We start from the raw sequence: 14777 nt of genomic DNA on the forward strand, positions 1-14777 counted from the left end.
AATCTAATTTTAAATTTAATTTTTAACGCAAAATTGATTTTCAATATATTTGTGAATTATATTTTTAAGGTAAAACTAATTTATTATACAAATGTTACATTAAAATAGTTCATTTCAAAAAGATTTTAACAATATTTATTAATATATTATATTTTATAGAAGTATATAAAATATTTATTATTATTTTTAACTTATTTTTAATAAATGGAGTTTATAATAAAAATTTAAATTAAAACCTATAAAAATAAAAATTAATAATATAAATAATAATAAAATTTTTATGTTATAATATTTTAAAAATTAAAAAATAAACATAAATATAAAAATAACAGTAGTAACTAATTTAAAAATATTTGTTATATTTTAATATTTTTAAATATTTTAATTATAAGAATTAAGATTAATAAAAATATAGTAATAGTAAAATATAGTTACAATAAAATTTTGTAAATTAATATAACGCCAAAATTTAGTAAATAAAAATATAAAGTTACTCCATACATATGAATTTGGATAACTAAAAATAAATCTGATTTTAGAAAATAGATTTAGATATTAAAATGGTTATACAAATATAGTTAATAAAAAACTGGTTTAATATAAATCTAAATTTTTAAAACCAATTTGACATTGGTTATGGATTGAATTTATGAAATTGAATTTTTTGACTACTCCTATTATTGATTACAAATTTATAATATTTTTATAACTAAATATATATGTGTATATATTTTAAGCACTATTTTTTAACTAATATTTTATAAATAAATAATAAAGATCTTAGAGAGCCAGTGCAAAATCAACTTGTACGGAAGATCTGTTGAAATGGCATCACATTTTTGTTTTTCCTTCTTATTAACAATAATTACCGTAAAATAAATATGAAAAAAATAACTCAATTTAATTTTTGTAAAAAAGATAAGTTAGGAGAATAGATGTTTGCAAAGTAGATTTCTTAGTGTTGTGAGAATTAAAATAATCTTACATATATATTTTAGATGCATTTATTTTTTACTTTCAATTCAACTAAACATAAAAAAAAAATTGTTTTTTATTTTTATTTTTTTACATTGATCTCTATTATATTAAATTTTTTTTATCTCACTCTTAAAACATCTAAATCAAAGAATTAATTGGGCAGAGTAAGTTTCAATTCTACAAAGTTGTAGAATAACTCTCTTTTATATGGAAATGTTTATTTACTAACATCATACATAGGAAGTAATTTCAAAAATAATAATTGCCAAATGAGATATTAATACATATTCCTTAATAAATGTAAAGCCTTTTTTATATTTGGTTAGGACAAAACAACCACTTTACTCAGAATCCAAAGCACCAAAGAAAACTCAAAGGCAAACAGAGTATGAAGCAATCCACGATCAAGAGAATACCCATACACAGTTATTCCCCCATGGTTGTGTTGTAAATATGTCACTGCAAAAATCAAACACAATCAAGATATTTAGCATTTTTTTTCCTTTTATTATTTCCTTAGATAAAATATTTTTTTAGTTATTATAAATAAAACTTAATGGATTTTAAGCAGCATTGAAAAGAGTTTGTGACATTTGTAAAACTAATTTATATCTTTCATACATATTTTTAGTTTATTTTAATATGATTTATCAAAATAAATCTTATTGTCTTATTTCAATAAATTTTATAACTAAATCTGTATTATAATCTCCATTTAATAAATTTTATTGAATATATATTTAGTTAAATTATTTACTTAAACATACACTTAATCTTTTCTTGTTGTTAATTTTAATATTTTAAAATTTTCATTGTTACCATTTAATAATCAAATATATCGTGTTAAATATTACCTAAAAATGGTCACTAATGCAGGATATATAATTAAATGGATGTTATCACTAATTAATGTTAAAAAATATTTTAAAATTTAAGTTTCAAAATAAGTAAATACAAAAATTGGTTTTTGAAAATGATATCTGCTTACTTTGGATCCTTAAAAGTTTCTTTATACAAAACGGTCCTCGGATGCATTAACTTATCACACTTTAGTACTTTAGGGAATTAATTGGTCCTTAACAGTTTATTGAGTACAATTTGATATCCAAATGTATTAATTTTGCTTACATTTTATTTTTATTTTACTTACAGTTTTGTAAAGGGAGGACTGTGAAATGTGTGTAAATTAACATATTAGAGGATTAAATTATACAAATTAAAATTTTCAAAGACAAATAAATAAAAAACCTACTTTCACAAACCAAATTGTATATTGTTCATTTAAAATTTATAAAAATCAAAATAAAATATTTTTAAATAAAACTAAACTGCTAAATTATATTTATAACAACTAAAAACATATTTAAATCATTTATTTGTTGTAATATTTATGTACATAATTTAAACAGTCATGTAAAAGACATTCAATTTTCTCTAAAGAAGAAAACTAAGTTTAGCTGCATGTATAAAATAACATGCCTCCTAAATATATATCATATATATTTAGAGGTTATTTAATTGGTCTAAATAAAATATTTTTAATCTTATTATCACTAAATAATATACTATTTCATTCAATTAATCTTAAAATATAAATAATTGGTGTGAATAATTCATCTATAATATTGAGAATTGATAATAATGATAATTTTTTTTATACTACAAGTATTATCTGCAGGAGAAAATCCTGATAGTAATGATTATATTATTAACAATAAATTAATTTTAAAAGATATCCTTTTTATAAAATGCATCACCTTAAAAGTTAAATAAAATTTTGAAGTATTTAGTTTTTTCCTTTTGCAACTTTAAATAATTAGAAACCTTAGTGATATATTCACTAGGCTGTGTATCTAGGAACTCACATACATATATGTGTTCTATTAATTTATTTATGTAGAGATAAAACTCACCTAAAGATTGTCTGGTTTGGAAAGAAGAAAGTTGTCTTGGGATTACTGATATGTGTATGTTGGAGGAATCATCAGAATCACTGTCACTGGCTAGCCCTTCAGAAACCTGAGCTTTGCACTGTTCTGACTCAGCAGATGCAGTAGTCACCAACATGTGCCATCTTGTGGCAATTGACACTATTCCCTGAGCCCTATGTGTGATCCTTGCTGCGCCAAGAATGCACATGAAGAATCCACATAACTGCACAGCTGAACATATCTGCATAACAAAAATGTATGTCTCAATTCGGAGGAATTATTTTGTCCATACATGCCATCAAATTAAAATTAAAAGGGTAATTTTCAAATTGATCCTTGAAAATATAGAGACATGCATGCATTTCATCACTCAAATTAGCCCAAATATCATGAATTCTGAAAATTAATTTGACTTGATGGAACACATAATTGATTAAATGTATATGAGCAATGTTCAGACATTGATATGACCAATGTCACATTTTAAAAGACTAATTTAAACCCTTTTACACTCCTTTGCACTGTTACCAAAGAGTGTTGAAAAGTGAATTGAAAACAAACTACACATATTACTAACAGAACATTAAAGCTTACCACAAGGTCACCCGAATTGAAGAATGTCTTATCAGACTTGGAAGCCAAAACCAGCAACAGAGCACCCAATTGACTAACAGTGATTGTAACCACACACCCAATTATGAAGAACCTATACCTATGACTTGTGACCCATAACTGTCTTCTAATCCTCACATGCTCTTGGAATATCACACCTGCCTCAGACCCACACCCTTCAAAGAGCTTATGAACCCCTTGAAACCTCAGTATCTGGAGCTCACAGGTAAGCCTGAAAAGCACACACACCAACAAAAACACACCAGTTCTATAAACCCAAGAAACCAACACCAACACAAATACAATGGAATTAAGAGGGAACCCAGGACTGATATGTGGTGCTGAGATTTTAACAGCTGAAAAGAATATGATTTTGTGTGCAAGTTCCACAAAGAAGGAGGGTAGGATTATGTATGCTAAGTATCTAAAAGCCTTCTCAAGCTCCTTTGTGTACCCTCGTCTAACATATGTGGTGTCTTCTTGCAAAGCATCTAAGAACAGAAGCTGCCTAAGGCCATACCTGCATGGACAAAGATGGCTTATTTAAGAATGTTTCAAATGTATAAGTGGACATGAAGCAACTTAATAAGTTATACTAAAAAACTTATTAAAGTTAGTTGAAAGAGTTATAAATTATTTTCATAAATTGTTTATAAACTTTCTCAACAAGTCTAATTATAAGATATTTTTGAACTTTTATTTTGATACCATTGAATCAATTGACTTGGATATAACAATCTTTTCCGATGTTAAGTAGGAGTCTTGACCTTGCTCTCGTAGCCTTTGTTAAATTTAGAGCTTAACCAAAAACTATAACTAATAATGGTGATGTAAAACGTTATTTCCTTAATGACTCAGAATAGCATCGTACCTAAAAGGGACTATAAATGTAAGGTCCGTGTTTAGTGTAACTTAAACATAAAAAAAAAAAAAATTGTTTATATTTTAAAAACTTCCTTCAATAAACTGATAAAAAAGTTAACAATTATTTTCACAAAATAAGCTGAACAAATCACGCAATAAACCCACCAAATATTAAGAGTAACGCTAAACAAATAAAATAAACAAAGACCCTATCTTAAGGAGATGTTTGTCATAAAGTTAATTTAATTTTTTCACATCTTAGAGGTACTTTGAGTTAGATTAAACTAATTAAAACAACTTACAACTCTGTAAGCTTTTTTACTTTTTTTCAATAAGAATAATCATAAAACTTATATGCTAACCTCTTAGTAAATAAGCAAATATTTAAACTGTTTACTGAAACACGTCCTAAATACAATTTGATCCTAATGAGACTTATCCTTCGGAAGATCTGACAAATTTTATGCAACCCTTTATTACATAACATGTTTTTCAAACGTGTAAATGCTGTTTTTGCAAAAATCTCAACAGAAACACACGCTTATGATGAGGTGTTTTGATACCTTCTGAAGAAACTTGAGAGAGTGAAGAAGGCAATAATGGCAAGGGCAGATTCTGGCAATTGTACAAGTTTGTTGAAGGAGATAGGATCATCTTCAGGGGCAGAGGCAGGAACATGAACAAATATAGAGGAGAGAAGGGGAACAATGATGGTGAAGAAGATGAAAGATACGTAGGAAATGAGTTTTCCAACGCATGAGGAGTGGTCAAGTGCACACCACTTGAGGCTAATGCGAAAGTTTCTGAGTTCATCAAAGATAATGGACTTTGATCTTGCATAAGATGGCTGGAGGAGCAAGGGAACATTGTTGGGGTGGTACTGTTCTTCATTTGGGTGGTTCTCAGCAAAAGACACCCTTCTACTTGAGGGTTCAATGTCAATGGTTGTGTCATTGTGTGGTGATGTTGAAGGATTAATCATAGTTGGCTTTGTTATGGAGGGTGTTGAGTGAGAGAGAGAAAAATGAGTTGAAATGATTGTGTTTGTGTTTATTTTTGTTGTTAATGATGTAGTATCATTCAAAAGAGAAGTAGTAATAAGAGGAGAAACACAAGAAAAGGTAGAAACCTTGCTTTGTCTCGTGAGTGTTCACTTTGCCTTGTGCTAGAGGTTTCAGTTTTAAGCCAAGAATAAAAGCTCTATGATATCAGATATATATGTATATATATAACTTTTTTTAGAAGTAAATATTCCTTAGAAAAAACAAGTGTATGTGAAAGGTTGAGTATAATTAAAATGTGTATTTAAATTGCGATTTGTCTTTTAACTTAAAAATAAACAAGTACGTATTTAAAGTTTTTATAATAACTATTTGAAGGTCAAACATATAATGAATTTTAATTGATAGCATAAAAACTGTTGTATTGAGAGTGTATCAAAATTATTTTATTGTTTTTTGTATGAGGTTTATTATTTGAATACTAAACTTTCAATATTATATTTGACATGATATATATATATATATATATATATATATATATATATTATTTTTTATTTTTTTTTTAAATTTGCACATATTTTTTTTCATATGCTTACATATAAAAAATACTTCATAATTTTTTAAATTATTTTTTCAAAATTATTATTCAGAAAAATTTACTTTTTTGTGTGTGTTGTTTTTATGAATAAAGAAAGCTCTTCGAGGGATAGTTAATGAAATTAGGGAAGGTTATTCATGGCTTAGGAGGGATGAAAGTTGAAACAAACATTGATGTGGAACCCCATTTTAGTTTTCTTGTATGTCAATCCCTATTCAAAAGGCCTGCTAGCATTTGAAATAGTTAAACTTTCTTCTCAACAAGAACGTTAATAATATACTTTTTTATTATTAATTAAAATTTATTAAAAATTTAAAAAATACAAGAAAAATATTAATTTATAAAAAAAAAGATTAAAACATGCTTAATAAATTTTAATAAATTTTTAATAAATTTTAATTAACAGTAAAGAATGTACTAGAGAGTATGTTTTTATCATTACTCTTTTTTATTTTTAAATTAAAGAAAAGTAAATAATAAATAGAATTTTATGGACGTTAAAGGATTAAAAATATTGTTAATATATATTTTTATAATTTTTAATAAATCTTAACATTATTTTTAATAAAAAAACCTTTTATTATTCATCTTTTACCAATATCGTTAGGGTATTTAATTAGTAAAGATCTAAGGAAAAAAGAAACAAAAGTCTCTTATAATCTAATTGTTCAATAATTTGTATTTTCCCTCCTTTTCTTATACATATGTAATTTAATTCAATTTATTTTCACGGGATTGTATCAAATTCCTTTTCATATTTTTCAATCATCGTAAAAAAATATAGAAGGAAGAAAACTCTTATTAACTTATCCCCACAGCAAAATGAAAGAGTAGTGAAAGATGAATAGGTTTAGACAATGGATCATCGTTCATATTTTTAATAAGTTTAATTAACTTTAATTCTTAAAAATTAGTTTAAGCATATAAAAATAACAATTTTTTATTAGATGTGTTTATTATATTAAAATTTAAAAGTATAATACATATTTTTTTTAAAGAATATTATTGTTAGTTTTTTAAATTCAAATATGATAAGTGAAGTTTACAAAATTATATTTAGTATTAAATACACGTTTGCCATTTTTTAGGACACCTGTTTATATATGTTGCAATGCCATATAAAATGTTAGTGATTATTTTACCTCTTAAGATGACGCTAATAGAGTGAGATATATTATATGATTGTTATATTTTTATTATCTTTTAAATAAAATTTTAAAATGAAAACTTAATTAAACCAATTAAAAAATTTCAAAAAATAAATACAATACAAGCAATTAAAATTAAACAAGATTGCATATAAATTTAAATATATGAATTAAAAGTATAATTAAGCTTAATAATTGGTGGATTGAACATAGAGAAGGAAAGTTGGCGTTGTGGTCACGAGCAAGGTAGAAACTGAAGTTACCACTTAATTTCCCAGTTGATTTCTGACACGTGGCTCTGTTTTTGCCACTAAATTCACCTTTTCTAATCATAGTCACGAGTTTAGTTTGTTTTAGTTAAGTATATGATTTTTATCTTTCTTTGTTAAGCAAAGGTTTTGGTTTAGTTTACTAGATAGAAAAACTTAGGTTCTTATGATTAAGGATATGTTACTAATTTTAGTTCAATTTTTTAAATAACCAACCTAATAGATACTTAGCAAATGGTCCATCCATTATTTTCTGTATGTTTTGGTTGAAATTATTTTTGGAATAATAATCAAATGTTTATTTTAAAAGTTTTCTTCAAGAATTGATAAAAATAAACTTTTCTTTTCAAAATAATTTGATCAGGTACACATTGTAATATTCCTTTTTTGTTTTACTAAATATCATAAATATAAGTTTTATGTGCAAGTGCTAGAATATAATTTAATAATGTTTTTGTGATGTTTAGATCTACAAATTATGAATTGGATCTGGAAATTTTTTTAGAATTTAAGTAAACTAAAATTAATTCTTAGATTACAAATTGAATTCTTAGAAGGAGAAGTGAATTTTAATTCTCAAAAACTTATTTTGTAGTCTAAATCTTTACATAAAGTTTTCAAGTTTCTTCTTAAGTATGCGACGACCTTTAATTGTATCTGCATCAAAATAGTAATTTAAATTATAAATTTAATAAGCATTTGCTAAATGAAATTGTGAAAAAAAATTAATGAAAAAAATATATTCACTAATAATTAAAAAATATAAATTAGCTATTTGTTTAACTTTTTTTATCTCAAGATTGATTTTAATGAATAGACATGATTATTAAATATAAAAAACAAATCAGTAACTTAAATTAAAATTTTTAAAATATATTATATAAAAATATCAAATAAAAATTTTTAAAAGTTAAATTAAATTATAATTACAAAAAAATACAACTATTAAATAACAATTTAGTATAACATTTAATTTAAATAACAAATTACTAATTCAAATAAGAAATTAACAATTATTTACTCCTAATTATAACTTCGGTTACAAATAAATATTTTAAAATTTTAATTTAACAAGAAGTATCTATAAAAGAACATAATTTATAAACTAAAAATTTAACTACTTTTGTAGCTAATCATGTAGTAAACATCATTGATGAGCGAAATTGGAAACAGAGAATAACAAATATATGTCACTGAGTAAAAACTATGGAAATAATATTAGTCAAATAATATATTTTTTTATCTCGAAACTAAAAATAAAGATAACCATAACAAATGACTAAATTAAATACCTGATATCATATATGAACAAATAATGGAATAAGGTGACTCTTAGTGGAGAGGTTTTGAGAGAGAATGAGACCAATGAATAATCTACATAAATAGAAGGGAAGAGGAGAGGAGGCATTGGAGAAATTTTGTTATGGTCTACATGGTGAAACTTATGCAATTTTTTTTCCATAAATTATAAATAAATTATAATTTTTTTACCCTCTTACTCATTCAAATAATTAGAGTTTTTTTTTGTTTTATAAATTTTCTTGTTTCCTATTATATTTATTTTCTCTTTATTTGACTCCAAATCCAATCAAAGCATCTTAATAAATAATAGAAAAAGATTGTTTTGCCAGCCTCTCTGTTTTCTAAAAGAAATTCTTCTATGATCGGATACATGTATGATTGTTCTCTTTCGGTAATTGCATAATACTAATGTTGCATGCATATAGCATATAGCATATAGCATATTAGTAAGTTCTTAGTTCTCATCATTGTTGGAAAGGAAAGTGGCACATATGATCACACTTGGCACATACAATACCATCCTAACATCAGAATATAACAAAGCACACTAGACACATAAAAGTAACATAAAATTTTAACTTATTTAGCAACGGCCAATGTAGTAAAAGACACCATCTTAATCATCAACGAGAAAAAAAACTTATAATATATGCTATTAAACAAAAGTACCATCGAAAACAAGGTCCAAAATCAAATCAATACTGGTATATGGCCGGCCTAACCAACTCACTCTTTGCATGTAGGACATTGTCAATTTCACCCCTTTAACCATTCAATCTTAATTTCCTATGCACACTCCCTTTCAACTCTCAATGGTTCTTTTCTCATTCCCTATTTTCATTCTTCAACACCCAAAAATCCATTTTGGATCAAACTTTGCTCGATTAATTATGGCTCATAAAAGAACATTATACTATTGCCTTCTCATGCTCTCTATGTTGTCCATTTGGTTTGTGCCATCATTGGGAGACACAGATGCTCAAATTTTGATAAGGTTCAAAAGTTCCTTGTCCAATGACAATGCTTTAAACAACTGGGGGAATGAGCCTAATTTGTGTAAATGGGTTGGTTTATTATGCAAGCCTGACCAAACATTTTATGGCTTGAGACTAGAGAATATGGGACTAGGTGGGAAGGTTGATGTAGACACCTTGTTAGAATTGTCAAATTTGACAAGTTTTAGTGTGATTAACAATACATTTGAGGGTCCAATTCCTGAGTTCAAAAAAATGGTCAAGTTAAGTGGGTTGTTTCTTTCCAATAACAAGTTCTCTGGTGAAATTCCTGATGATGCTTTTGAGGGCTTGAAAACTCTGAAAAGAGTATTCTTGGCTGAAAATGGGTTCACAGGTCACATTCCTAAGTCACTAGCTAACTTGCCTAGACTTTTGGATTTGGAGTTACATGGAAATAGTTTTGGAGGAAACATACCAGAGTTTCAACAAAAGGTTTTCAGGGTTTTTAATTTATCGTATAACCAATTGGAGGGTCAAATACCAGAAAGCTTAAGCAACATGAATACAAGTTCATTTGCTGGTAAGTAAATTTTCATTTCTGTTTTTTCATTAACAGGCTTATTTTTTAATTTGTTTGTGGATTCTCATTACATTGAGTTTTATTTCATTTTATTTGTTTTGAAAATCCAAGTTCACTGATAAGTTATTTGAATCTCACCCCTTCGCCAAACTAAACCCTTATTTCCTATTCACTCCTTACTTCGTAGATCATAGACAAAATTTTATAGCACATTTGGAAACTCTTGTGGCATCTTTATCCAGAGAATAGATTTTAAATTACATAGATGCACAATAATCTTGATATCCTTTGTGTTTATTTGATCCTCAACTCACTTTGCTAATAGTGGCACTCTTTTCTGTCCTTTTTTTTTTTTGGGGGGGGGGGGGGTGGTTAAATATTAGTCATCTACCATTGATTTTCAACTTATTTGAAAAATTCAATGAGGTATTGTGTTCCTGGTTAATGTAATATTCTAAGAGGAATATAAAAACTTGAGATTTAATACATACACATGAAGCTTTATATACTTAATTTCCAAATACAGAGATATGTTACTGGTATTGGATATTGGATTCAGGTGTATGCATCAGCCTTCGACTGTAAAATTCAAGTCATTCATTGATCGTCCATTCAATTTTCAATTACACTTACTCCTCAAAGATATCTTAGATGCAATCCCCCCCCCCCCCTTTGAAGAGGATATTTTAGATTGGATAGTAGATAATGATTTTATTTTTCTTTTTGTTGGATGTTAACTTATATACATGTTCTATCTATTTTTTCTCGTGCAACACAGGCAACGAAGGCCTATGTGGAGCACCTATAAGCCCCTGCAACAACACTGGCTTCACGCCCGACAACACTAAATCTGTGATTCCCAATCAAGCTTCTTCAACTCAAGGAAAGGGAAAGAAGCACCTTATCCTTGTTACTGTCATTGTAGTGGTGGCTGTGGTTGTCTTGGCATCAATAGTAGCACTTGTGCTTATCCATAGCAACAGGAGAAAAAGGTTGCAACCCGAAACATTAGGCAAGCAGGTAAATTCCCAGAACAATGCAAGCTTCAAGGAGTCACAATCCATTGATCTGACAAGTGATTTCAAGAAGGGTGATGATGTAGAATTGAACTTTGTTAGGGAAGGTAGAGGGGGATTTGATTTGCAAGACCTGCTTAGAGCTTCAGCTGTTGTTCTTGGTAGTGGCAGTTTTGGGTCCACCTACAAGGCAATGATTTTGAATGGACCATCTGTGGTTGTGAAGAGGTTTAGGCATATGAACAATATTGGGAAACAGGAGTTCTTTGAGCACATGCAGAGGCTTGGAAGTTTGACACATCCTAATCTTCTCCCACTTGTTGCATTCTACTACAGAAAAGAAGAGAAGTTTTTGGTTTATGACTTTGGTGAAAATGACAGCTTGGCTAGCCATCTACATGGTATGCCAATGTTTCATTCTATGATAGTAACTAATATAACATTTACAAGGGATGCTGGCAACACACACTTTGAGCAAGAAATTCTTAAAAAAGTTATCAATTTATGAGGTAGTTTTACTTTTCTAAAACTGATCAATTACAGGAAGTGTGTTGAAGAACGTGTTGCTAGCATTCCTCACTATTTATAAATAGAGTATGATAATCTAATTGGCTTCAATCAATTAATGAATTAATCATGCTCATCAATCTTTATCACTTGAATTAATTCATTTTGTTATGCAAATAATAAAAGCTTGAGCTTTTGGAACAGCTGATCAAGAGCATGAAAATTTATCATAATTAAAGTTTAGTACAGCTCTAAACATAAAGAAAATTGACCACTAGCAATTTTCACATTGACATGCAGGTAGAAATGGCTCTGTACTAAGCTGGTCAACTCGTTTGAAAATCATAAAAGGAGTAGCTAGAGGCTTAGCTTATCTCTATGAAAAGTTCCCTGGACAAAATCTACCTCATGGTCACCTTAAATCCTCCAATGTGGTGCTTGACCATTCATTTGAGCCACATTTGACTGAGTATGGACTTGTGCCAGTGATGAACAAGAGCCATGCTCAACAGTTCATGGCAGCATATAAGGCTCCAGAGGTGAACCAATTTGATAGGCCTAATGAGAAAAGTGATGTTTGGTGTTTAGGAATCCTCATATTGGAATTGTTGACGGGGAAGTTCCCAGCAAATTATCTAAGACATGGGAAAGGAGGGAATGTTGATTTGGCAACATGGGTTGACTCAGTTGTGAGGGAAGAGTGGACTGGTGAGGTGTTTGATAAGGACATTATGGGGACTAGGAATGGTGAAGGTGAGATGCTGAAGCTGTTGAGAATTGGAATGTATTGTTGTGAATGGAATGTGGAGATTAGGTGGGATTGGAGAGAGGCAGTGGCCAAGATTGAGGAGCTAAAGGAGAGGGATAGTGAAGATGAATTCTCTTCTTATGTTAGTGAAGGAGATTTGTACTCAAGGGCTATGACTGATGATGACTTCTCTTTATCTATCACCAAGTGATAAGCTTCAACAATTCTATATTGGGACTTGGGAGGGTATATTGGATATGAAAGTTGTGGTTTCAGTTATGGTTAAAGTTGTGGTCATTGCAGTTATTCTGATGCCAATTATATGTTTGCACAAAAATGTTAAATAATTATTATAACTCTTAATATATTTGTTGTGAATTTTTTAAAAAATTTGTATTCTTTCACTGAGAGTTTATATCGTTTTAATGAATATTTGTTGATTTTTAGACAAGTATAGTATTAGGTCTATCGAATTCATGATTATTGAGACTAACAAAATGGTTGATTGGAGTGTAACTTATAATATTAAGAATATAAAGTAAGACGACCCACCCACAATAATAACCAATTTTTTTTGCCTTAATTCATAAGAGGATTCAATAAATTTGTTAATTAAATAACTAATATAAAAACTTAAAATTTTGATTCATTTTTCAAAACTCTAGATTCAATTTATCTTATTGGTATGTTAACTAGATAAAAATATGATCATCTTTTACCTAATTAATTAAGAATTATCAAGATTGATCAGGAGATTTTGTCTTTCAAGATTTAGGGTAAGTAAAATTTGAACGAGAAGGAGAGTGTTCCTAATTGTTCAAGCATCTCCTCTAAATATACCATTTTCAGGTTTGATTAAACCATAGTTTAAATTTCCAAATTTTAATGTCCATTATTGTCTCAACATATACAGATTTAATAGCAATTTATAGAATTTAGAAATTATAATTATATCAATTAATAAAGTATTTTAATAAAAATAAATAGCCGTGATAAATAATAGACAGAATCAGTTATCACGAAGAGATTTTTCAACGGCTAGAGTTCCTCCAAAGAAAAAGTGAATTTATTATATTCCCATTGGAGGAAATGGTTCATTTTGTCATTTTATGCTTTTCCTTTTCTAAATATGGGAGTAATGGATAAACACAAGTGAGAATCATCCCAACTAGGGCTGGAAATCGGGCTCTATTGTGGTACTTTGAAAAAAATTTAATTAAAAAGTTAAATTTTAAACTATCTAAAATGGATTTTAAGATTAATAAATTAAAATATTTAAATAAATATAGATATTATTATTACTATTTCAATTTTTTATTTTATTTATTAAAATAAAAACGTAACTTAGTTTATTTAATATATAAAAGATCTTATTATTAAGTTGTATAATACTAATTATTTTTATTTTTTAATTAATGATTTATAATAAGAAAAATTCAATTTAATTCAATAAATACATAAAATAAAATTAACATGAATCTAAATTTGGTTGCTTCAGAATATTTTATAAGCAATAACAGTTAAAATAAAAAGATTTTAAGAAATTTGAAATTTCAAAAGAAATTAGCTATTATATATATTTATAATTATATATTCAATATAATAATATGAATTTAAATTTAGTTGTTTTAATATATATTTATAAACTAATTTTATTTTAAATAGTGATAAAAAAATTTAATATATAGTTTTATATATTAAACTTATAATATTTATTTTTTTCAAGTCTTTTTTGCTAAAATGAAGAGTTATTTATCTAATAAATATATTATAGTTACTGAATATGATACTTAATTGGATTGTGAAGAGTTCAATCCATATTCAGCAATTATAAGAGAATTTTGAATAACTGAAGAAGCTATGTTATGCACATTCATCAAAAGAAAAATATTATATCCAAATTTTTGCATTTCTAAAAATTAGGTGCATGTTGGAGAAAATATTTCCCAAAAATATTTGTACTTTTTATTAAAATAAAAAAATCATTTGAGGAAGTTACTAAAAAAATATTTATTTTTCTATAATAAGCTAAACACACTTTAGACATAACTTCCAAGAATCAAGACAAGATAGCTATATCCGTTGAGTTTGCGTGAGCCACGCTAACGTCAAAATCATATTAAATGCAAAAGCGCTTTAATTTTCATTCAGTTCTCTATCATCTATCTTCACTCTTTTACACTTCATCTTTTCCTTCCTTTGACTGTTCCAAGGTACTTGATTGCTATTGAAGCACAACATGCACTCAAATTGTAGTTTTAATGTAA

At 27.3% G+C, this 14777-nt stretch overlaps 2 protein-coding genes across 2 annotated transcripts; one reads left to right on the forward strand and one right to left on the reverse strand.

Annotated features, from left to right (window-relative positions):
- Positions 1–1251: 1251 nt before the first annotated feature.
- LOC113847881 lies at positions 1252–5432 on the reverse strand. The gene is made up of 4 exons (XM_027477187.1): positions 4949–5432; positions 3504–4041; positions 2892–3150; positions 1252–1437 (listed from the first exon to the last, which is right to left on the reverse strand). The coding sequence occupies exons 1-4, from the start codon at positions 5365–5367 to the stop codon at positions 1301–1303; spliced, it is 1353 nt and encodes a 450-aa protein (XP_027332988.1). The 5' UTR covers positions 5368–5432; the 3' UTR covers positions 1252–1300.
- Positions 5433–9593: 4161 nt separating this feature from the next.
- LOC113847725 (pollen receptor-like kinase 5) lies at positions 9594–12721 on the forward strand. Its single transcript, XM_027476978.1, has 3 exons — positions 9594–10239; positions 11018–11656; positions 12063–12721. Exons 1-3 carry the CDS (start codon positions 9594–9596, stop codon positions 12719–12721), a joined length of 1944 nt encoding a protein of 647 aa, XP_027332779.1.
- The last annotated feature ends 2056 nt before the right edge of the window (positions 12722–14777 follow it).

The sequence above is a fragment of the Abrus precatorius genome, unplaced genomic scaffold (genome assembly GCF_003935025.1).
Source record: "Abrus precatorius isolate BTA unplaced genomic scaffold, Abrus_2018 Scaffold8, whole genome shotgun sequence".
NCBI classification, from domain to species: Eukaryota; Viridiplantae; Streptophyta; class Magnoliopsida; order Fabales; family Fabaceae; genus Abrus; species Abrus precatorius.

Coding starts and splice junctions, on each gene's coding strand:
- LOC113847881 (XM_027477187.1), bottom strand. CDS start 5,367: ATGATTAATCCTTCAACATCACCACACAATGACACAACCATTGACATT. Junction 4,042..4,948: donor CTCTCAAGTTTCTTCAGAAG/GTATCAAAACAC, acceptor TTGTCCATGCAG/GTATGGCCTTAGGCAGCTTC. Junction 3,151..3,503: donor TCAATTCGGGTGACCTTGTG/GTAAGCTTTAAT, acceptor TTTGTTATGCAG/ATATGTTCAGCTGTGCAGTT.
- LOC113847725 (XM_027476978.1), top strand. CDS start 9,594: ATGGCTCATAAAAGAACATTATACTATTGCCTTCTCATGCTCTCTATG. Junction 10,240..11,017: donor GAATACAAGTTCATTTGCTG/GTAAGTAAATTT, acceptor CGTGCAACACAG/GCAACGAAGGCCTATGTGGA. Junction 11,657..12,062: donor CTTGGCTAGCCATCTACATG/GTATGCCAATGT, acceptor ATTGACATGCAG/GTAGAAATGGCTCTGTACTA.